Source organism: Rhinatrema bivittatum, chromosome 2, assembly GCF_901001135.1.
Source record: "Rhinatrema bivittatum chromosome 2, aRhiBiv1.1, whole genome shotgun sequence".
Taxonomy (NCBI): Eukaryota; Metazoa; Chordata; class Amphibia; order Gymnophiona; family Rhinatrematidae; genus Rhinatrema; species Rhinatrema bivittatum.
Window position 1 is genome coordinate 427644178 of NC_042616.1, and position 25382 is coordinate 427669559.

Genomic DNA, 25382 nt, shown 5'->3' on the forward strand with positions numbered 1-25382 from the left:
TGCCTCAAATCTGCTATTATTAAACCAATCCTTAAAAAGAGCAACCTCGATCCTGAAATCCTTACCAACTACCGCTCCATATCAAACCTTTCGTTCATTGCCAAAACCATTGAAAAAGTCGTACACACTCAACTAGACAACTATCTTGAGACAAACAGCATCCTGCCTCCATCCCAATATGGATTTAGAAAAAACCTAAGCACAGAATCTCTCCTCATCTCCCTAAATGTCATTATTATAAGAGGTTTTGACAAAGATGAAAAATACTTGCTCATACTCCTTGACCTCTCAGCCGCCTTCGATACAGTAAACCACAATATACTGTTGGAGCGACTATCCCAAATTGGTTTAACTGGCAACACCTTACAATGGTTTTCTTCCTATCTATCTAATCGAACATACCAAGTTTTAATCAATAACAACCCATCAAAAATAATCAACCTCAACACTGGAATCCCACAAGGATCAGCTTTATCCGCCATCCTCTTCAACATATACCTTCTCCCTATCTGCCAACTACTAAAAGAATATGGAATCACACACTTCCTCTACGCTGATGACATTCAGCTTCTAATTCTCATAGAAAATTCGATCGAAGACACCTACAAGAAAACATCAGATCTACTTATTTCAATCAAACATCTCCTAAATTCTCTGAAACTCATTATCAATTTCGCCAAAACTGAACAAAACTGAACAAAAACTGAACAAAACTGAACAAAAAACCCAATCCAACTCCACCACCCTTAACAATACTAGACAAACAAATGAAATCTATATACCCTACCACCCACACCAGGAATCTTGGAATTATCATCGATAAAGAAGGATATCACAGACTCCTAACCCTAAGACATCTAAAACCATTTCTTAACCCTTATGATTTCAGAACTGTCCTTCAACTACTTATTTTCTCCACCTTCGACTATTGCATCTCATTACTAATTGGAATACCTTTTTCAACCCTCAAACCACTCCAAATTCTGCAGAACTCAGCTGCCAGAGTCCTAACAGAACAAAAAGAAGTGAACACATAACACCCATATTGACCTCACTTCACTGGCTCCCTATTAAAGCACGTATTGCTTACAAATCAATGACCATCATTCACAAATTCTTAACAATGCTCATCGAGGTCTAAACATAAACCCTAAACATAACCTCTCAAAATTCTACAAGAAACCTATGCTCTAATAACTCAGGTTACCTAAACATCCCCCCCATCAGAGATGCGCATCTAGCAACAACAAGAGAAAGAGCCTTTTCCATTGCCTCCCCGAAACTTTGGAACAACCTACCTAAAGACCTGAGAACCCAGCACAACCTAAAAACATTCAAAAAAGACCTAAAAACACTAATGTTTCGCAAATTCTACACTGACCCTCATACGTCTGATCATCCCAACTCTCAATGGAACTCTCATCTATAACCTCTTAATACCTTCTCTCCAACCTGAACCCTCATACCCTCCTCACCCAATTTAAGAACGCTTTCTGGACTTGAAATTGTTATACTACTGCACAACTGCTAAGAAAAATGTATACGTTGTAAACCGTTATGATGGCTCTACCAAATGACGGTATATTAAACTCAACAAATAAAGAAAGAAAGAAAGAAAGAAGTTAGGGTTGTTCAGTTTGGAGAAGAGACTGAGGGAGATATGATGGAATTCTACAAAATCATGAAAGGACTTGAACAAGTTAATGTAAATCGGTTATTTACTCTCTCAGATAATAGAAGGACCAGGGGGCACTCCGTGAAGTTAGCAAGTAGCTCATTTAAGACAAATTGAAAAAAATTCTTTTTCACTCATCACACAGTGTTAGAACCGCCGGCTGCGGCAGCCCGCGACTGGGGCGGGCCGCAACCAGGGTCGGACCAGCTGTCACGGCAAAAATAACTACCCGAGGCATCTGGCTTCGTCGAGGGCTCCTGCAGTGGCAGGCAGCCCTCTTTGGTTTCCTTCTTGCGGCTGCTGCCACTGCCAGGCTTGGCCGCATGGTTCCTCTCAGCCGGGCCGGCTCCTCCCCCTCTGCCTCTACTAAGAGCACGGCTGATGAAATTACTTAAAGGAGCCATGACAGGAAATAGTCATGGCTCCCCCTGAGACTCCTCCCTTGACTTGGTATCAAGGTTCCTGGCTGGGTTTCGTCCTGAGCTCCGTGTTCCTGGTTTGATTCTTCGTTCCGCTCTGCTTCCCCACTCCGTTGGATTGACTCTTGACTTCTAACCTCTGGACCGGCATTCATGTTTCCGTGGCTTGATCCTGGTACGGCTTGCGACCCTTCTCCTGATTTCTCCTGGACTGGCTTTCGACCCTTCTTGTGTACCAAACCCTCGGACCGGCTCTAGACTACTCTGTGACTCCTTCTTCAAGACTACTACGACCTGCTGGAGGTGCCAGCCGTCTGGAATCCATGACCCGCAGGAGGCGCCTGCATCCAGACTTGTCTTCAGGGGAGTCTCCTAAGTCCCAGTGGCCGGGTCCCTACGGGTTCCTCCTGGGGGGATCACGAGCTTCCAGGGTGAAGTCTTCTTTCAATAGCTACAGCATTCAACCTCGCCCTTCGACGGTAGAGACCTAAGGGGATTGTTTCCTTTTAGGTAGCGCTGACTCTACCTCGGAACAGGGGTCCATCTTCTGATTCATAACACATAGTTAAACTCTGGAATTCATTGCCAGGGGATGTGGTTTCAGCAGTTAGTATTACTGGGTTTAAAAAAATGTTTGGATAAATTCCTAGAGGTTAAATCCATAAACTGCTATTACGGTAATTAATAAGCAATAGTAGCTTGTGATCTGTCTAATATTTGGGTACTTGCCAGGTACTTGTGACCTGGATTGGCCACTGTTGGAAACAGGATACTGAGCTTGATGGACCCTTTGGTCTGACCCAGTATGGCATTTCTTATAAGGCTTACATGTACGGTATCGATAACCAGTATAGTTTCTGCAGGAGAGGTGTGATGTGGTTGGGCTTCTAGCATCCTTCTGTCAGTTATGCAGAGGAGTTTTGTATTATCTGAAGTTTGTAAAGAGCCTTCTCTGTCAGACTCGTCTACAATGTGTAGCAGTAAACCTGCTGTGTGGTTACCATGTCATGAACAATTGCAAGCAGGTTTGCCTTTTCGATGAATGGGCAAGCAAGTTTTCTCACATTTCATATTGAAAATGGCAGCTTTTTACTGTTTCTAGGATTTACGGGAGATTGATGAGTTCTGAGTCCACTGGGACTCCAAATGTTTTGACCTGTGTTTTTAAGGAGAGCTCATGGGTTCCAAATAGGATTTTTTTTTTGGTCTGGAATTTTTCTAGGTTTATTTTGTACCCAAAGAATGTCTCTGTTTTGTTGTGATTCAGATGGAGTTTGCTGATTTTGTCTATTCTGGGATGGCTGTAAAGCATGTACTTAGCTTATTTATTGCAGTTGTTGGGCCCAAGTCCATTGGTAGTATGAGCTGTACATTATCTGCATTGATGTATGCTTTTTTGTCAAAAGTCAGGATCAACTGTGTCATTGGTTTGAGGTATAAGTTAAATTGTACTGGTGACAGTATGGAGTCTTGAGGGACTGTAATGTCTATTATCCAGGGTGATGAAGTGTTATCAGTGAAGTGTTCAGTTTGTTGCCTATCTGACAGAAAGGAATTGAACCACATTAGGATCTTTCCACTTAGAACAGCTTCTGTTAATTGAGATAGCAAGAAATTATGATCTATGGTTTCAAACGCTGCTGAGAAATCCGGAGGCACCAGTACTAATGCCTGGCTTCTATCATCACTGACAAATCCCCTCGGAAGTTATGTTAACATGAAAACTGAAAATGAAGAACCTTGCACAGTATAAACTATTGAATTATAATAGTTATTCAGCACAAGCATGGGAAAGCATTTACGTGTGAGTATGAGGCTGGTTCTGGCAGCCTCATAACACAAAGAAACTTTATAGCATGTCAGTTATATATGGGAGGAGACAATCCCTTCCCTTTGCATGGGCCTCAGACATTCATCTCATCTGCATTTCTCCTCCCAGAATGTCACCCATTGTGCAAGCATAAGCAATAGCAGAGAAACTGGTCAGAGAGCCAAAGCTGCGTAGGAAAGCAGGGGAGAGAGAGAGAGAAAAAAATAATCAGGAAGAGAAAGAAAAAGAGTTAGAAAAACAGATCAGCCCTGTGAACATGGAGCTGCAGTCCTCCTGTTGTAACAATGTCACCTTCCTGGTCATCCTCCTCATCGTGTTTGTCCTGGTTCTTGACTTCATGAAGCGTAGAAAGAAATGGAGCCGCTATCCCCCGGGACCCACCTCTCTGCCCTTCCTAGGAAACATTCATCAGGTTGATTTTCAGCAGCTCCATGTCTCATACGCAAAGGTAAGTCTGTGAATGTGCTCCCCTGTCCTGCCGACCCTCACTCGCTGGATTCAGGAGCAACTGAGGCTTTGTGTTCCAGCTGAGAACAGGGCACAAAAACAAGTTTCTGAAAGCTGAAACTGAAATCAGTTTGATATGTAGAACAAAATACTCAAGCTAAACTTTATAGAATCTGCAGCCAGAATCACCATAGAGGGATTATATAAGAACATTTTTTTTTGTCTACAATACCATTAACTGTGCCTTCAAATGGATTTGAAATACACTTTTAAAATATTTCATGTCTATTTGAGAGAGGTTTTGCTGCTCCTTTTTTCACGAAGCACTCTGACAATGTGTGTTGTGAATGCTTTGGTATGCAGGGGCATAGGGTGACTGCTGAAGTTGGTGGTACGCCAGGAAATTTGCTGCTGCCGTGTGCCCTAGAACACAGTCCACCCTCCTACATTATCCTGTGAGCTCTACTTTCTTTGATGCAAAAGGTCTACCAAATGTATGCTCCCAGCAATCCAATCCTTAGACGGACAATTAGCTAACTCCATCCCTTAAAATTAATCGCCTAATCTACTAACAGCAGTTAGAAGAAAATATGTAAATGAAAACATATTTTCTGCAAGAACATTCAAAACCACTTTCTACATGCAAGTGAAATTAATAAAGAGCAAACTTCTTTTTAAAATAAAAATGAGGCACAGCGGGCCATAATGCTGTAAAACCAGCGATTTTAAGTGCCATCATTTTCACAGTGACAATTAAAGTTAAACAAGAACTGGACCTTTAAAATACAGACAGACCCTCACCAAACAAATACAGAATAGAAATGTGCCAACAAAAGCTGAACTGCAAACCACAAGCCCAACAGTGTTAGGCAGTGCAACAATGGAAAAACAGAAACTTCATGACACTCAAAACATCAAGCAATAAAATCAGAGATAGAAACATTCATAATATTAAAACCATGCTAATAAAAAGAATAAATGTCCAAACAGCAGACAAACATCTAATAATTAAAAAAACTTGCATACATTTGTTCTAATATTTCCCAAACACCAATAAAATATTTCAAAATATCTGCTTAATAAAACATCCAATAGGTAAATAATGTTCTAATATTAAAAAAATATATATATTTAAAAACAATATAAACATCAAATTACACCCAATAATTAAAACGAGTAAAGATTATTACCTGTGATCTTTTCATTTTCAGCCACCCTGAGGTTATCGTGCATTGGGGTGGTAAGACCGCACAAACTATCTTCTCTCTCTCCCTCACTCACACACACACACTAACACATTCATTCTTCCAAACACTCTCTCAGTGCTTTCACACACACTCCCTCTTTCTCTCACGTGCAAGCTCTCTATTCCTCACACATACATTGTGTGTGTGTGTGTGTGCACGTGAGAGTCTTTGTGTGATATATAGGCTCTCACAGGCATGCGCTCACACATACACACAGGCTCTCATAAACACACAATATACACCCACAGTCTATAAACACAGACACACACACATACACACACAGCCTCTCACACAGGGGACATAAATGCACACAGGCTCTCATACATTCAGGCTCTTGTACAGACATATAATCACACCCACAGGCTCTTTCACAGACATACACAAAAACACACATAGCTTCCTCTTCACTTCGGGTGGTGGTAGGATGGGTTCCACCTCGGCCCCTCCGGCCTCCTCTTCACTTTGGGCTGTGGAGGAATGGGCACCACCATGGCCCCGCTGGCTTCTTCTTCACTTTGGGCCATGGTGGTGACCCAGCCAGGCTTCCTGCACTGGGAGGGGGAGGGGGGGGGGTGAGCTGTGCACATTTGAGGAAACGTTGTGCACAAGCGCATACGTGCGCCTGAGAGCTGTACACGTGCGTGAGCACAGAACTTTTCCCCACACACGCTTGCAGCGTAGAGGGATCATTAGTGGTGGGCAGCAGCACTTGTTGTTCTTGGGGGGAGAGCCAGAGAAAATGTGATAGCTTTCAAGTGGTGGTGCATGGCACACCCCATTTAAAGTTGGTGGTGCCTGTGCACTATGGTCGCTATGCCCATGTTGATATGATCCTATGATATGTTCCCTACGGTTCCTCTACTACTGCAGTTATTCTGGTAAATTTACTATAGAAAACAATACCATGGAAAGTTCTGAGGAAACTTTGGCACTTTATGATATCATTGTTTACTCTTATGAAAATAGCATTTGGGAGCACTTACAATATTTTTATATGTATAATGTTTTTATAATGGAAATAATAATAATAAAAATTGCTACACTTCCATAGGAAGAAAAAGATATTCTTATTAGCAGAATATTGCTATCACAAGAAATGCTTATACTTTCAGAAAAGCTACAGTAACCATATTTTCCCTAAAAAAAAATCCTGAATCTACAGTTCACTGTACGTACCAGGATCAGTCCAGACAGTGGGGTTATCTCCCCCTTCCAGCAGATGGCGTCAGATAGAACTTTGAAGGATGCTTCCTTATAAGGTAGTGCACCCTCTACTAATCCTCAGTATTCTCTTGACTCCAGCAGATGACAGTGGTGGCTTTCGTTCCCCACTGAGATGACTAGAAAGCTATTTTCGGAATTTTCACTATTTTCCTCAGCTTTCCTTTCTTTTGGATGGATCAAGTCTAATTAAAAAAAAAACCCAAAAACTTTCGGGCCGATTCGGTAAAGACCGCGGGAGAGCGGACACTAGCGCATCCCTAGCGCCTCCTTTTGGCCCGGGGCGGCGGCTGTCAGCAAGTTTGACAGCCGACGCTCAATTTTGCTGTCGTCTGTTCTCAAACCCACTGACAGCCACGGGCTCTGAAACCGGACGCCGGCAAAATTGAGCGACCGGTTTTCAACCCAACAGCCACCGGCCAACTTCAAAAATTTTTTTTTTTTTACTTTTTTTACCCTTCGGGACCTCCAACTTAATATCGCCATGATATTAAGTCGGAGGGTGCACAGAAAAGCAGTTTTTACTGCTTTTCTGTGCACCCTCCGACTTGACACCCGTTCCACATCTGGAGCCTTTTCCTCCATCAGGGGAACTTCCCACTCTTCCTCCATCGGGGCCACCTCCGTTTTCCACAGATTTTGTTCTCCTGCTTCACAATGCTTACCTGGTCAGAATGGGCCAGCACCAGGAATTTCTGGCGGGACCTCCTCCTCCTAAGGTACCCAGAATGGCTGATTCCACTGAGGTCTTGGGGAGTGCCCAAGGGTCAGTGGTCCCGGGACAAGGGGTACCTCCGACCACCTCAAGCATTCCGAAGGTCCGTTTGGTACACCCCTCTGCGGGGGGGTCTGTTCCTCAGCAGGACCCGGATCCGGATGAACCTTCAGCTATGGCTCAATTGGAAGGGGATGATCCTAGAGTCCTGCGGATCTTCCAGAGGGATGAGCTGGACCTCCTCATTCCACATATCCTACAGGAATTGGACATTGAGGCCCCTCAGGACCCGCCTGAGCTTAATCCACCAGCGAAGAAAGGGGACCCCCTTCTGGCTGGTCTACTTCCGCCGTGTAGGTCCTTTCCTTCCCGTCCCTTGTTCCTTCAACTGTTATCCAGGGAATGGGATTCTCCGGAGACCTCCCTCAAGGGTGGCAGAGCCATGGACCAGTTGTGAAGCCAGAGGAGGCGTCTAGCCAAGAAACCATAGAACTGGCCAATACTCTCAGAATGTCATATAGAACATCTGCTCCATATGCTATGATGGCCTCCAGATGGTCTGCTGAAGTGCTTCCTCAGGAGGCAACTCCTGGGAGCTGAGCAGCTGTTGAAGCCAGCGAAGGCCTGCACGCTGAGCGAAGGAACTACAAATGGCTGCCCGGACCCCCAGGGCAGATACCTTGAAAACTCTCTTAAGATAAACTTCCAGGTTTCGATCTTGAAGATCTCGCAAGGCTGCACCACCCGTTACTGGAATGGTAGTTCTTTTCGTCACCGCTGAGACTGCAGAATCTACTTTGGGAACATTAAGAAGTTCCAGGAAATCATCCGGGAGAGGACAGCTGATCTTATATTGTGCTACAGGATGTAGTGGTGAGGTTGTCACATCTGCCACAAAGACTGTGAACTGTCATGGCTTCCATCTGTCATTGCTACAGGAGACTCAGGGTATGGATGCAGGCCCTGGCTTATGACCCCCATACTCCGGCCCAACACACCACAACAGATGAGATACAATGATGCCTTATGTGCCACACGCTCACATTAATCGCATCACTGTCTGATGCATATGGCTGGTTCGTGTAAGGTAATTCTGGCTAATGAGGCATACAGACTCACGTGCATCTTCACTTTGCCGAGATATTTGTCACCTCAATATCATCCTCATATGCAGATTGCAGTTACACTGACAACTTTTCAGTCTGCAAGTGGTATGTGTGAGGGCCTTGCCAGCACATATTCAATACGTAGCAATGCCAAGCAGGGAACACACAGGAGGGCTACCACATCATGATGCATCATTAATGGGTGTGATAATATACAGCTTCTGCTGCTGCATATACTTGTATGAATGTCAGTGGATTGCCTAACATCCTAAATCTAGACAACTCTTCAGTAATTGCAGTAACCTCAAATGACAGTAATCTATGGTGTTGCATGCACACAGATGTGTTTCCTGTAAGCTGCTATACTGAATGTTTGTGGAGGAAGGAGTTGCATTGACCCATTTGCTGTAACAGTAAGGTCACCCAGAGCGGCGTTGCCCAAAATTGCAAATAGTGCATTAACATAGGCCAGAATAAGGACTTTCTGCTTGGATACAGACATGTAGTCCATACTGGAAACATAAGTGAGTGTTGTTTGTGTGAAATACTGTTCTATGGGTGCCTTGATCACTCACTGTGTGCGTTTCACACACTTTCCTCATCGGGCTCCCTCAGGCGGCCATTTGAAATATATTTAGCCTGGATTGTATAAGTAATGGCTTGGCACATTACGATATTTGGTGCTGATTTCATGGAGTGGTATCTGCCTGTAAATGTTGGATCAGCGATGTGGAAGTAAATGGACCCGGCTAGAACAGCTCTAAGAAGTGGCATTTGGGTTTTGCAAGCCTTACATTCACCATTTATATGTTAGCTTTTTTCAAGGGCAGAGTTGCGCAGGTGCCCATGTTCATAGATGACATGCACATGCTAAGTGAATAGAAGTACTGAATGTTAGGCTTTGGGCGTCATGTCTTCAATAACAGTACAATGTATTTTGTGAACGTATTAGTATTATGGGAAAATCAATATTGGTCAGGTTTGGGGTACCCTTCACACCTTGACAATACCCTTTACTGTAACAGCTGTGTGCAGGTACAGAAAATCCAATTGCAACGCCTGACTGCATGTAATGCTGAATGGAGAGGTTCTGTTCATGAAGCGAAAGTGCTGACCTCTAACAGGTGTTCTACATGCTAATCAAGGTCGTTGTCACAGATGGGTGTCATAATCAGATGGAGTCTGTCATGGAAAGCTTGACTGAAAGGTTATCCATTCTTTGAAGGGCACAGTGAGCATGTCAAGCAAGACAATAGGCACCTGGCCATGCATGGTCCTGTTCATTCATCAAACAAAAACCAGCAGATTATGAATGAATCATAATTCACCAGTATGGAGACCCATGCCCTGTGAGGGTGGTGCTTTTTCTGGAGCACTAACATGCATCTGTCATACCATTTCACATGATATAAGTAATCAACTGTGCTTTTTCCAATGACCAGCCACATGGGAGTCCACACACATGTCAGTTTCCCAAGGGACAAGGTGCCCCCTTGACTATTGTATGCAACAAGCACCTCATCATTTGATAAGCAGCACAACTGATCTGCTTGTGGCCTTAAGGGAGGTTGGATGAAGCTCTACACTGGTCTATAGGCGTAAAGATTTGCATTCTTAAGCTGGGATGAACAAACACTGGACAGACAGGTGGAAGGTATAGTGATAGTGTGTAAGCAAATGCGCCCTGAAGTGCATAGCAAATGTGTATAAAGAAATGCATGTTGCGGCATGGGATCTATCATAAAAATGGCATGCGTGGAAGTTGGACAAGAGCCTGCCATGCCTCTAACAGAGTGCCTGTTGAGCCATCCTCTGAGTGGACACCCTGCCTACTCTCAGCCAAAGGAGTCACAGTGCGACCACCTGCTGCTGAACATGGTGCTCATGGCCCTAGCAAACTATACTCTGTTCTTACCATAGATAGAAAGAGTTGTGTGGAATGGTTGTGCACTGCTGGCAATGCTGGTTAAAGGCTATAACATGCTTACAGTGATCCTGTAGAGAGTCTGTTTCCCGTGTTGCGAATGTGTCCTTTCGAAGATTCGACTCCTGAGAAAGGATCTATTCAGAGGTGAAAAACTGCACCGTATGATGTGTAAACCATTTCCATGCCGAAAAGGTGTACAATGCCTGGAGCTCACAGAGCCTACCAGCACTGGTCATTGCTCACACAAACCAGACTTTCCAGGTCTTATGTTAATGGGTTGCAGGAGCGCATAGGCTTGGCATGAGCTCGTATTAGGCATGCGTGCACTATGTAGAGGTCCCAGCACACAATAGGAAGATGCAGAGACTGAAATATTTGTGGCAAGCCCTCCTAAAAGAGGCACACCCAGGCCAACACCAAAATGGGTGAGTCACCCACTCACCGTTGGTAAACATTGAGGGGCGGATTTTCAAAGGGTTATGCGCGTAACCCCGAAAACCCGCTCCTGCACGCACCATGCCTATTTTGCATAGGCTTGGCGACGTGCGCAAGCCCCGGGGCTTGAAAAAGGGGCGGGGAGTGGGCGGGGCCGGAGCCTCCATCTGTTCCTATGTTCCCCTAGGTAGTACCTCTTGGACTGACTCTCTGTTACTGACCTCTGCCTATTCTTGACTATGTTGATCGCTGCCCGGATACTGACCTCTGCCTGTCTACTCAACCACGTCTGACCTCTGGAACCTGACCTCTGCTTTGGCTGACTACTCTCGGACTGACCTTTGGATCTTGACCTCTGCTACTACTGACGGTGCCTCCTTGATTCTGGCCTTGATTCTGGCCTTGTCATCTCAGATACTGTACTGGCCTTCTCTGGTCCTCCAGACCTCCAGCCTTGACGTCGACCACGCACCCTTGATCCTGGTGGGCACACCATTGAACTTCCTTTCTGGGAGACCCTGCGAGGCCCACCTAAGTCCGAGTGGCCCAGGTCCCCAAGGGCTCCACCCGGGGTGACCGCGGGCTTCCAGTGGTCAGCATCGACGAGCATTGGAATCACTAGCCTCTTTGGTTGAAGAGCTTCGTTCCCAGTTGTGAGATACAGTGCTAGCCAATCCCGTGGGCCTATTGGCTACCCTGCTACCCAGAGCGTCACTGGCTCTCCCAGCACCTCCTCGATTCAACGGGGATCCATGCCTCTGTCAAGGCTTCCTCAATCAGTGCTTCATGCAATTTGCACTGCAACCCTACTTGTTCTTGAAGGAGACCACGAAAGTGACTTTCATCCTTTCTCGCTTAGAGGGAAAGGCTTTAGCATGGGCTTCTCTGTTATGGGAACGCTCCGACCCCATGCTCTCCCAGCTGTCAGAGTTCGTCACTGTATTCAAGTGGACCTTCGGAGACCCGGGCTGTCAAGCAGTAACCAGCCATAACCTTCTCCACCTCCGTCAAGGGTCAAAAATCCTCTCCGAGTACACGGTGGAATTCAGGACCCTGGCTACTGAGCTCGGGTGGCAAGAAGATTGTCTGCAAGCCATCTTCCTAGATGGTCTCTCCAGTGCTCTCAAAGATGAACTCGCCGTCCGTGAGACTCCCACGTCTCTAGAGGACCTGATCTCCCTAACCGGGAAGATCGACCACGACTCCAGCAACGACATCTAGAAGTAAAGGCTTCTCGATCTCCTACTCCACGCCCAACGCATGCCAAAAGTCCTCCATCTAAGGCTTTATCGGCACCACTGCCGCCTGCTGAAGGAGCAATACAGGTCAACCGTGGATGACTATTTCCGACTGAATGCCTTCGACGGAGAAAGGAAGGTCTCTGCCTTTACTGTGGTGCCTCCGGACATCTTCGGCAGTCCTGCCCGGTTTGACCGGGAAACTGCAATGCCTGAGCCCGGTGGGGGTCCCGAGCTTGGGCACTGCTGTCACCGGCCCCCAACTTCTTCTTTCAGTCTCCTTTGTCATCGCCACCACTGCCCTTGTTAACACTGGGACAAGTGGCAGCTTCATCATAGATGACATCGTCAAGCTCTTGAACATCCCTCTACATCCCCTAGAGGTGTCTCTCTGCATTGCGTCCATCCAAGGGGAACATCTCCCAGGACTCATCACCCACTGAACGGCGGCCATCCTCCTCACCATGGGAACTCTCCATGAGGAAGAGATGTCTTTCTACGTTCTGAAACATTCCACACATTGATCCCTGGCTCCAGATACACGGACCTCAATTAGATTGGCATTCCCTGCAGTTGGTACAATGGGGTAACAAGTGCCAGAAGACCTGTTTGAGGCAAGTGTCTCCAGTGGTAACCATCCTAAAGTCCACCACCCTCACCGGGTTGTCAACCCAGTACGCCGAGTTTGAGGACTTCTTCTCGAAGCAAAAGGCAAACATGTTACCTCCACTTCGCAAGCTGAATTGCCCTATAGAGTTTTTGCCTGGCACGATGCCTCCCAAGGGCAGAACCTATCCATTGTCTTGTCCAGAAACCTTAGCCATGTCCGAGTGTATTAAAGAAAACTTAGAAAAAGGGTTCATTAGACCTCCGACTCTCCTGCAGGGGCGGTTTTCTTCTTCCTTAAGAAAAAGGACGGAGGAGTGTGCCCTTGCATTGATTATAGAGGGCTTAATGCCATAACCTGAAAGGATCGGTACCCATTGCCCCTCATCAGCGAGCTGTTTGGCCGCCTCCAAGGGCTTGGATCTTCACGAAGTTGGAACTAAGGAGTGCATGCAATCTTGTGCACATCCAACTGGAAAATATTTGGAAGACCGCATTCAACACTAGGGATGGTCACTATGAGTACATCGTGATGCCCTTCAGCCTCTGTAATGCCCCCGCCATCTTTCAATGTCTTATGAATGAAATTCTCCGATATCTCCTATAATCCTTTGTGGTCGTATACCTGGACGACATCCTGATCTTCTCAAAGGATCTAGAGTCACATCGTGATCATGTCAAGACTGTACTTCAATGCCTGAGAGAGAACCATCTCTACGCCAAACTGGAAAAACACATCTTTGAGCAAAACCGCCTGCCCTTCCTAGGGTATATCATCTCTGATCAAGGATTTTCTGTGGATCCAGAAAAGCTACAAGGCATTCATGATTGGCCCCAGCCAGTTGGCCAAGCCAGATGGCCCACCTAAATCCACCTTTCTTCGTCATAGCAGTAAGCAGAACTGTAAGTGAGGAGTAGTTCTTAATGAAAGGCCTGTAATAGTTGGTGAAACCTAAGAAACGCCTGAGAGCCTTTAGACCAGTGGGTTGTGCCCATTTCTTGATGCTCTGCAGCTTCTGTGGATCCATTTGAAAGCCTTGGTTGGAAACAATGTAGCCCAAGAAGGGCACTGATTCCTTGTGGAATTCACATTTGGCTAGCTTGACGTAGAGATGGTTCTCACGGAGTCTTTGCAGTACTCTTTTGACATCCTCTAGGTGAGTGGTCATGTCTTGAGAAAATATCAAGATGTCATCTAGATATATAATGACACACTTATAGAGGAGATCCAGGAAGATGTCGTTCATTAAATTTTGAAAGACAGCCGGGGGCATCACTAAATATTCAAAGTGACCGTCCCGGGGTGTTGAATGCCGTTTTCTACTCATCGCCAGCTTGAATGCAAAGTAAGTTGTAGGCTCCTTTCAGATCAAGCATGAAGAAGATTTTGGCTCTCTGTAGTCTGTCAAATAACTCTGAGATCAGAGGCAGGGGTTAGTGATCTTTCACTGTTATTTCGTTGAGACCCCAGTAATCGATACATGGACGCAATGTTCTGACCTTGTTCCCCACAAAGAAGAAACCTGCGCCAGCAGGAGACTTGGAGGGTCTTATGAAGCCCTTTTGGAGATTTTCCTGAATATATTCGGACATGGCTTTATTCTCTGCCACGGAGAGAGGGTACACCCGTCCCTTGGGAGGTTCAGTGTTAGGCTTCAGATTAATAGTGCAGTCATAGGGTCTGTGAGGCGGTAGTACATCCGCAGCCTCCTTTGAAAAAACATCTTGGAAAGATGCATATTGAGGCGGCAACCCCAGCATTACTGAGGTGGTAGGCATGCAGGGTATAGGGGCGACCTCCATCAGGCATTTACCATGGCAGTCTGGACTCCAGCATGAAAGTTCCAGTGTAGCCCAATTGAACTGAGGCATATGCTGCTGCAGCCACGGTAATCCCAGTACTATAGGGTGCATGGCCTTCTCTAAAACAAAGACGGAGATAGTTTCAGAATGGAGAGCACTGGTCCGTAGGCATACTGGTTCGGTGAGCTGGGTTATTTCACCCAGTAAAGGCTGTCCATGAATGGATGACAGAAGTAGTGGAGATTTCATAGCGGTAGTGGGGATCCACTAAACATTGTAGAATGAAATTGCCTCCTGCCCCTGAGTCCACTAGGGCAAGAGTCTGGGTCTCTAAAGGTCCATAGATCAAGGATACAGGGAGAGAGCGCGGAGGAGAAGGAGCAGTAAGACCTAAGAAGAGTCCTTCCACTGGGCTTAGGTCTGCCAGTTTCCCGGACATATAGGGCATGATTGAACAGCATGGCCAGCTTGTCCACAGTACATGCACAGCCCCAATTTCTTCCATGTTCTTCTCTCTTTGGACGTCAGATGGCTGCGGCCTAATTGCATAGGTTCTTGTTTGCCAGCAATTGGGACTGAAGGAACCAGCCTGGGTATGAACTTAACTCATGCTTCACCCTGGAAGGGTTTTCTGGGCGTCTTGGTCTCTTGCACCTTGTCACGAAGTCGGCAATCAATCCTTGTTGCCAACTTCACTAGTTTAGCCAAGGTCTCAGGCATCTCACAAGCGGCGAGCTCGTCCTTCAAAGAAAAGGGTCCTCAGGCATTTTGGGTCCCAGGATAATTCAAACACCAGTGTCTTGAATTCGAAACCAAAGTCAGCTAATGGTTTATTACCTTGCTTCAGGTGAACCAAAGAAGATCCTGCAGTGGTATACCGGGCAGGTTCATTGAAAACTGATTTAAACAGTTTGAGGAATCCTTCAAGGTCATGAAGAATCGGATCCTCATGCTCCCACAGTGAGGAGGCCCAAGACAAAGCTCATCCGTCTAGATACAACAAGATATAGGTAGTCTTTGCATAAACTGTGGTAAAATGGCTGGGCTGCAGGGAAAAGTGCATGCAGCACTAGTTAAGGAAACCTTTGCATCTCCAAACTTTCCCCGAGAAGCGGGTAGGAGCAGATAGAGGTACAATTGTCTTGACTTCAGACGGAGTAGCTTCTTTACCTGTGGTAGTAGGTAAGTTCATCTGTGTGTGCAGTAGGTTGAATGCAGCGGTCAAACCCTCCAGTGCATTCTGCTGTTCGGAGATTCGCTGGGCCAGGCCTGGAATGGCCTGCAATGCGGTGAGCTGAGCCGGATCCATGGAGTTAGCAATCTGTTGTGGTTGAACGGTGTTTGGGTGGATCCTTGGGTACTGTGGCAGATGACCATGCCCACGGGGAGGAGCCCCGTGAAGAGCCACAATACTAGGCTAGACTCAGAACGCACAAACACAGATAGTTCTTTATTATACAGCTTGAAGAGTACCACCAGAGGTGGCAGTAGTGAGGAAGTCTGGTAGTTGCAGTCTCAGGGACCTCAGCAGAGGGAGCCCTTCTCACCCCGTTGGTCTTGGGAGGTTCCAAAGCAGGTTTCCCAGCAAGGAAGTACTGTGGATGAGATAGACTGAGAGTTAGAGTACTCACTAGGTGTTTGCTGTAGATATGCGATTCCACCAGTTGTAGAAGAAAGTACAGGCACCGAGGCAGGGAGAGCAGGCCCTCGAGGAGTGAGTACCTGTTCCCTGTAAGGCACCGGAAATAAAGCAGAGGGCCCCCGAGGAGCGGGTACCCAGGTTAGCAGTTACAGAAGCACAGGCAGCACGGAAGCGGCAGAGTAGCATAGACAGGAATGGATTCGAGTCCTTGCTAACTCAACGAGCTAGCAAAATAGAATAGATTATATACCCGGATGGCATGACGTCAGCAAGGGTGAACGCCCCCGAGGTTCGCGCCAAGGTTGGAATACAGATGTCGGTGGCGCATGCGCGCGCACCATAATAGGTACCTGGGAGGAGCATGGCAGGAGACTGCACCATAGCCGTTCCAGGGACGCCAGAGAGGTCGGCTTGTAGACGCGTGGTAGCCATCTTTCCTAGGTAAGCGGGAGGAGTCGTGAATAAGGTGAGGCAAATGGGGCGAAGCCGCCTAGCACCGACGGACGCAACACCAGGTCCCCCTGGGTAGGGCCCGAAGGGATCCGGGGAGCTTGGACTTAGGTGGACCTCGCAGGGTCTCCCGGAGAGGTAGTAGAGAGTGGTGCCCACGGACAGCAAGGGAGCACGGTCGGACTCGAGGCTGTAGATCTGCTGGAGCAAGGAAGACCAGGACAGAGTAGGTGATGACAAGGCAAGGGACCGAGCCAAAATCAGGAGATATGGTCAATGGCAGCCGAGGTCAGAATCCGAGGATTAGTCCGAGGAGTAGTCAAAGAGGCAGGGGTCAGGTTCCGGAGGTCACAAGGCAGGCAGAGGTCAGGATCCAGGCAGTGGACAGAATGGTTAAGGAACAGGCTGAGGGCAGTACCAGAGAGACAGTCCGAGGGTATTACCTGGGGAAACAGGTCAGACAGACGCTGGAACAGAAGGACGCTGGAACAGTAGGATGCTGGAACAAGGCTGGAACAAGACTGTGAACACAGAGGCAAACTAGTACACATGCAGTGCCGAACCAATTGCAAGGCAAGGAAGTGCAGGCAGGATCTTCCTTATATTGAACATTCAATCAGGGTGCACCGCGGAGCTAGGACCCACCCCTGGCCCTACAAGAGGCCGGGCTGTCCGCGCACAGGGGCGTGGCCAACACCCCTGGAGATGCTGAAGTCCGGCGTGAAGCCTGCTGCGCAGTGGAAGGCCCGGTGACCACCGCCGCAGGACGCCAAGGCCTGGAGGAGCTTGCGGCTTCTGCTGGGGAGGCTGACCCGTGACCTACAGAGGAGCTAGCAAGGTGAGCACAGACGGGGCGTGTAACAGTACCCCCCCTTATAGGCCTCCCTCTCGCAGTCGTAGCTTATCAGGATAAGTCCTATGGAAGGTTCTGAGGAGGTCTTTATCAAGAATGTTGTGGGAGGATTCCCATGATTTCTCCTCGGCCCCATAGCCCTCCCAGGCTAAGAGGTATTCCCATCTACCTTGATGCCGACGGAAGTCGAGGACCTCTCTTACCTGGCATGATGAGTCTGGTTCGGTAGAGATCCGCGGAGGTGAAGGATCTCTACGAGAGGGCCAGGAGAGGACCAAAGGCTTCAATAGAGAGACAGGGAATGTGTTGTGGATACCCATGGCACGAGGTAGCTGGAGCTGATAAGATACTGCTCCCACTCTTCAAAGCACTGGAAATGGGCCGATATACTTGGGAGCCAGGTGATGAGAAGGAATTCTCAACCTTATGTATCGGGTGCTTAACCACACCTTCTGACCAGGATGGAAGAGTGGAGCGGGACGTTTATGGCATCAGAAGTACACTTGGAGCGTTCAGCGGCCTGGGTAAGATGTACTTTGACATGATTGCATACCTGACGAATGGTGTGGGCCATGGATTGTGCAGCCTGAGAAGAAACAGTCAGAGGAACTGGACGTGGCAGCCGAGGTTGTTGTCCGAATACCACGGAGAACGGAGATACATCAGTGGCAGCAGCAATGTGGGTATTGTGCGACAGCTCAGCCCAGAGTAGTAGATCAGACCAGTTGTCCTGCTGGTCATTCACGTAGGAACAGAGTAATGTTTTCAAGGTTTGGTTTATCTTTTTAGCTTGACCATTGGCCTGTGGGTGATAGGCTGACGTGAAATTCAAGGCAATGTTAAACTTTTTGCATAGGGAGCGCCAGTACCTGGCAGCAAACTGTGGTCCTTGGTCGGATATAATTTCCTTTGGGAGTCCATGGAGATGGAAAATGTGTTTCAGAAACAACTTGGCTAATTCTGGGGCCGATGGGAGGTCCGGCAAGGAAATGAAGTGACCCATTTTTGAAAAATGGTAGATGATTTTTTATTTTATTTATTTATTTAACAATTTTTATATACCGGCATTCGTAGGACACATCATGTCGGTTCACAATTAACTGAGAAAGGAAATTACAATGAACGAGGATAGAGAGAGTCAATGATATTACAATGAACTAGGAACAAAGATAGAGAGAGTCAACGAGCAGGGATACAACTTTGTAAAACGAACTGGATGAAGATTATCCATGTTAGGAATAGGTATGCATCAGGATGTTAAGGATGCATGTACACTTAAGAACTTAACATATGAACTTATTTACAATATTAATATTAAATGCAGGGGCAGGGAGAAGGGGAGAGGGGGAGCGAGGAGGGGAAAGGAGAGAAGGGGGTAGGGGTATAGGAGAACGTTAAGGCAATGGCTCTTTCAAGGAAAGGCTGTTTGTAGGAAGAGAGGGGAGGGGTAGGGGAGAGGCAGCAGGGTGCTGGGGAAGGGTGGGGGGAGGGAGCAGGGGGGGAGGGAGCAGGGAGGGAGCTGGGAAGGTGAGGGAGTTAGAATGGTAAGGGAGAAGGGGGGAGCTGGGAAGGTAAGGGAGCAGGGGGAGTTGGGATGGCGAAGGGGAGGTTGAGGAGGGGGTGTGTAGGCTGAGCGGGAGCTGAGTAATTTCGAGACATGACAATGACTAGGATTGGGAGGAGTTGGGGTATGCCTGTTTAAAGAGCCATGTCTTGATTCCTTTTTTGAAATGGCTCAGGGACGGTTCTAGGCGGAGTTTAGCAGGAAGGGAGTTCCAGAGGGTAGGACCCGCAATGGAGAAGGCTCTGTCCCAGGTAGTGGTAAGGTGCCCAATTTTGAGTGAAGGGGTTTGAAGGGTGCCAGCGAGGGTGTTTCTGGTGGGGCGATTAGTTTGACGGAAATGTGGCATATCCTCAAGCCAGGGGGAGTTGTTTTTGTATAATGTGTTATGGAGGATAGTAAGTGTTTTGTATTGGGAACGGTAGGAAATGGGGAGCCCGTGGAGATCCTGTAGTATGACCCAGATTACGGTATTGTTCTGGGACGGAGGCAGGTCTGTGATGAAGTCCGTTGAGATGCTGGAACAAGGCTCGGTAGGTGCTGGAAGCGGTTGGAGTAGGCCCCAAGGCCGTCCGGTAGGTGGCTTCTGTTGGGCGCAGACGGGACATGAATCTACATAGTTATGAAAGACTTGCACCATGTTGGGCCACCAGTAATATCTCTGCAACATCTCTAGGGTCCTGGCACGACCCGAGTGTCCTGCCAACTTGGAATCATGGGCCCATTTCAGAACTCGTTCACGTAATCTACGTGGAATGACGGTTTTCCCAACTGGAACTGTGGTGGTTACGGCAATGGATACGCAGGCAGGATCTATGATGTGTCTGGGAACATCAGAAACATCCTCTGGTTCAAAGGATCTTGATAGTGCATCAGCACAGAGGTTCTTGGAAGCTGGGCAATAAATTAGAATGAAATTGAACCGTTCAAAGAAGAGCGCCTATCGGGCTTGTCTAGGATTCAAGAGTTGGGCTTCTTTAAGGTGCTCAAGATTCTTATGTTCGGTGAAAATGGTAAATTTGTGTTGTGCCCCTTCCAACCAGGGATGCCACTCTTTGAGGACCAATTTGACGGTGAGAAGTTCTTGGTCATCAATGGTGTAGTGCTGCTCTGTAGGAGAGAACTTGTGTGAGTAGAATGAACAAGGTATCAATTTACCATTTGGAGAAAACTGACTTAAGATGGCTCCTGCTCCAATTGCAGAGGCGTCGACTTTGACAACGAATGGACGTCTTGGGTCTGGATGCTGAAGACAAGGACCGGAACAGAAAGCTTCTTTGAGGGTCTGAAAGGTGACTTCTGCTGGGAGTCCACACATGAGTGTTAGCCCCTTTCATGGTCATGGCAGTGAGTGGAACAACTAGGGTAGAATAATTGGCAATGAAGCTCCTGTAATAATTAGTAAAGCCAGGGAAACGTTGTAAGGCCCGTAGGCCTACCTGCTGGGGCCAGTCTCGGATCCCCTGGACTTTATCTGGATCCATGGAGAAACCTCGATCAGACATGATATACCCTAGGAAGGGTAAGCGATTTCGCTCGAAGAGGCACTTTTCTAACTTGGCATAAAGATGATTTTTTCTTAGACGTTGGAGGATGATCCAAACATGATCTTGATGGGATTCAGGTCTTTGGAAAAGATCAGGATGTCGTCAAGATATACGACTACGAATGAGTACAAGAGGTCTCGGAGTATTTCGTTCATAAGACAATGAAAGACCGCTGGGGCATTGCATAGCCCAAAGGGCATCACGGTATATTCATAATGACCATCCCTCATATTGAATGCAGTTTTCCAGATATCTTCAGGTTGGATGCGTACCAGATTGTGCGCACCCCTCAAATCCAACATGGTGAAGATCCTTGCCCCTTGAAGGCAGTCAAACAGCTCACTGATAAGGGGCAGGGGGTATCGGTCTTTGCGGGTTATGGAGTTGAGCCCTCTGTAGTCAATACAAGGGTGTAAACTGCCGTCCTTTTTCTTGATGAAGAAAAAGCCTGCTCCAGTGGGAGAATCAGAGGGACGAATGAACCCATTTTCTAGGTTCTCTTTGATATACTCAGACATGGCTAGGGTTTCTAGGTGAGACAATGGATAAGTTCTGCCCTTTGGAGGCGTCATGCCCGGCAGAAGTTCTATGGGGCAATTGAACTTGCGTAACGGAGGCAAGGTATCCACCTTCTACTTCGAGAAGACGTCTTTGAACTCAGCATACTGAGTAGGCAAACCAGACAGAGTGGTAGACTTCAGGATAAAGACTACTGGAGATACTTGACATAGACATGTCTTCTGGAATTTGGAACCCCACTACACCAACTGCAGGGAATGCCAATCGAACTGGGGTTCGTGGACCTGTAGCCAGAGCAGCCCTAGGATAACTGGATGTGTAGAACGTTTTAACACACAGAAGAACATCTCCTCCTCGTGGAGAGTGCCCACGGTAAGATGGACAGCCACTGTTCGATGGGTGATGAGCCCTGGAAGATGTTTTCCTTGAATGGAGGCAATGCGGAGGCTCACATCTAATGGCTGAAGAGGAATGTTCAGAAGCTTGACAATGTCATCCATGCTGAAGATGCCACTTGCTCCTGTATCGACAAGAGCAGTGGTGGTGAAGGAGTGGGCCTCGATGCCCAGAGAGACTGGAAGCAGGAGTTGGGGCTGGTGACAGTAGCGCCTAAGCTTGGGACCCCCGCCAGGCTCAGGCATTGCAGTTTTATGGACGGACCAGACAGGACTGCCGAAGATGTTCAGAAGTGCCACAGAAAAGGCAAAGACTCTCCTTCCTCCAACCAAAAGGAGACGTTTGGTCGGAGACAGTCGCCCATGGTTCACCTCCATAGGTTCCACCATGGGAGAGGGTGGTGGCGCTGGAGTCTTGGCTGGAGGACTCTGGACATGCGTGAGACGCAGTGTAGAAGAGCAGGAAGCCTTTACTTCTTGGCACCTTTGCTGGAGACGATGGTCGATTTTCCTGGTGAGGGAAATCAGGTCCTCTAGAGTCGTGGGAGTCTCACGGATGGAGAGTTCATCTTTGAGAGCGCTGGAGAATCCATCTAGGAAGATGTCTGCAAGCTATCTTCTTGCCACCCGAGCTCAGTAGCCAGGGTCCTGAACTCCACTGTATACTCAGAGAGGGTCCGTGACCCTTGACGGAGGTGGAGTAGATTATGGCTGGCTACAACTTGGTGGCCTGGGTCTCTGAAGGTCTGCTTGAAGAGAGCCACAAACTTTGATAACTTGGAAAGCATGGGATCAGAGCGTTCCCATAAGGGAGAGGCCCATGCAAGAGCCTTCCCTTCCAGGCGGAAAAGGATGAAGGTCACTTTAGTGGTTTCCTTCAGGAACAAGGAGAGTTGCAGTGCAAATTGCATGAAGCACTGATTGAGGAAGCCACGACATGAGCGTGGGTCCCCGTTGTATCGAGGAGGTGGAGGGAGCGCCAACGATGCTTTGGGTAGCATAGAGGCCGATAGGCCCACGGGATTGGCCAGAGCTGTATCTCTCAGCTGGGAATGAAGCTCTTCCACCGAAGAGGCTAGCGATTCCAAAGCCCTGCGATGTTCTTGGACTATGGTGGCCAAACCCGGTAGGGCCCTGGAGGCGGGAGACTCCGCCGAGTCCATGGCCTTGGCAACCTGTTGCGTTTGGAGGTGGACCCTAGTCCTGGAGCAGTGGAGAATGGCTCCCTCGTAGGGACCAGGAAGCACCTGCCCCCAGGGGGTGGAGCACAGGATTGACTGATGCTAGAATGAGCTTCACCACTGGAAGCCTGTGGTCCCCCCGGGTGGAGCCCGTAGGGACCTGGGCTGCTTGGACTTAGGTGGGCCTTGCAGGGTCTCCTGGAGAGGTAGTAGAGAGGCGTGCCCACGGATAGCAAGGGAGCGCGGTCGGACTCGAGGCTGTAGGTCTGGTGGAGCAAGGAAGACCAGGACAGCATAGGCAATGACAAGGCAAGGGACAGAGCCAGAATCAGGAGGACGTGGTCAATGGCAGCCAAAGTCAGAATCCGAGGATCAGTCCGAGGCATAGTCAGCGAGGCAGGAATCAGACGAGGTCACAAGGCAGGCAGAGGTCAGGATCCAACAGCGGACAGAATGGTCAAGAAACAGGCCAAGGTCAGTACCAGAGAGACAGTCCGAGGGTACTACCTGGGGAGACAGGACAGACACATGCTGGAACAGAAGGACACTGGACAGGGTTAGAACAGTAGGACGCTGGAACAAGACTGGAACAAGATGGCAAACTAGTACCCATGCAGTGCCGACCCGATTGCCAAGGCAAGGAAGTGCAGGCACGAACTTCCTTATATTGAACATTCAATCAGGGCACGTCGCGGAGCTAGGACCTTCCCCTGGCCCTACAAGAGGCCGGGCGGTCTGCACGCACATAGGGGCGTGGCCAACGCCACTGGAGACGCCAAACTCTGGCGTGAGGCCTGGTGCGCAGTGGAAGGCCAGGCGACCACCGCCGCGGGACGCCGAGGCCTGGAGGAGTTCGCAGCTGCCACTGGGGAGGCCGACCCGTGACCCGCAGAGGAGCTAGTGAGGTGAGCAGGCCCGTGTGCGGGCCAGGCGCAGACGGGGCGCGTAACAGTAAGATAAGGAAGATAAATAATAAAGTAGTTAAAAATAATTAAAACATGTAAAAACAAAGAGCACAAGAAGTAATAAATATATCAAAAAAGACAAAATGAAAATGCAAGGTACATGGGTTTCCATGAGTATACTAGAATTAAAATAAAATAATAAGGGCATATAATAAAATATGAGATCAAATTAATTATAAGATACAACATAAAAGATTAAAAGACGAGAATATATGTGCAAAGTACAAGTAGCTACTTTGATTTTGTGGTGTCCTGATATGCCTTCATAAAAAGCCAGGTTTTTACTTCCTTTCTGAATGTTTTTAAGATTGTTTGTAGTCGTAATTCGACAGGGAGCGAATTCCATATTTTAGGACCTGCCCACGATATTGCTCGTTCTCTTACTTGACTCAAGTGTGCTGATTGTATGGACGGAATGCTCAGTAACCCTTTGTTTGCGGAATGGAAATTATGCTCTGGGGCATGAAGTCTAATGGCTGCATCAATCTGGTTGTTCCTCATGAATAATTTTATGTAAAATGCATAATATTTGAAATTTTATAGGTAACCAATGTAAGTATATTAGTATTGGAGTTATATGGTCCTGCTTCTTTGTTCCTACAAAATTCAGCAGCTAGAATACTAAAAGGATCTGCAATGGCCGAAGTGAGGATAATGGAAGACCAAGTAAGAGTGCATTGCAGTAATCTATGTTAGCAAAAATCAAAAGTTGTAATACTGTTCTAAAATCAGAAAAGTTAAGAAATGGCTTTAGTCGTTTCAAAATTAAAAGGTTGTGATACCCGTCTTTGATTTTAGTCGAGCTCAGTGTCAATGATCCCACCTAGATCACATGTGTGTGAAACTAGTTTAATTTCTGTAGATTGATCTTCTAGTTTAAGTGTGTGTGTGTGTGTGTGTGTTGGGGGGGGGGGGGGGATTTGCAAGCCCAGATTTTCTATCTAACACTAGTACCTTGGTTTTGTTGGTATTCAAAATGAATTTCATATGGTTTAGAAGTTGCTTAATGATTGATAAATACATAGCAGCTATTTTGTAAGTGTCTTCAAGAGATTTTTTGACCGGAATAAGTATCTGTATATCGTCTGCATAGATGTAGTGGGATAAACTAAGACCTTAAGCTGGGAGACCCAGTAATCAATCAGAGGAGTTATCAACAACTGGACTACGTTCGGAAAATCAGAGAACTGCCAATGAACTTTTAAAGAATGTAATAATTGTAGTTTGCATTAATCAGCCTGTTCAGTTTCTAAATTCTGTATTATGATTACTGCAGCTTGGTTTGCTGGCAAATAAAATATAAATTGCACATGTACGACTTTTGGTTTCTCAGTTTATTTATTTTTTCTCCTCTGCAGCTGTGTAAAAAATTTGGGAATGTCTTTAGCCTGCAGTTCTGCTGGACAAACTTGGTGGTGCTGAATGGGTTCAAGGTGATGAAAGAAGCCTTGGTCCATAAGTCAGAGGACATCGCTGATCGCCCAGGGTTCCCAATCTATAATCACTTGGGAGTGAAGGAGAACTGTGAAGGTGAGTCTCAGAGTGGTATCTGCCTATCTGGCATCAAAATGCAGATGACTAAAGCTATTTTATTTGCTT

General features: G+C 47.3%; 1 protein-coding gene across 1 annotated transcript in view; it reads left to right on the forward strand.

Moving 5' to 3' along the window:
- Positions 1 to 4031: 4031 nt before the first annotated feature.
- The window catches only part of LOC115084891 (cytochrome P450 2D15-like), a 100354-nt gene continuing 79003 nt past the window's right edge, over positions 4032 to 25382 (forward strand). The window contains exons 1-2 of the mRNA XM_029590280.1: positions 4032 to 4373; positions 25142 to 25313. Coding sequence (XP_029446140.1) covers positions 4182 to 4373; positions 25142 to 25313 — 364 coding nt within the window. The 5' untranslated portion in view covers positions 4032 to 4181. The remainder of the gene's footprint in view (positions 4374 to 25141; positions 25314 to 25382) is intronic.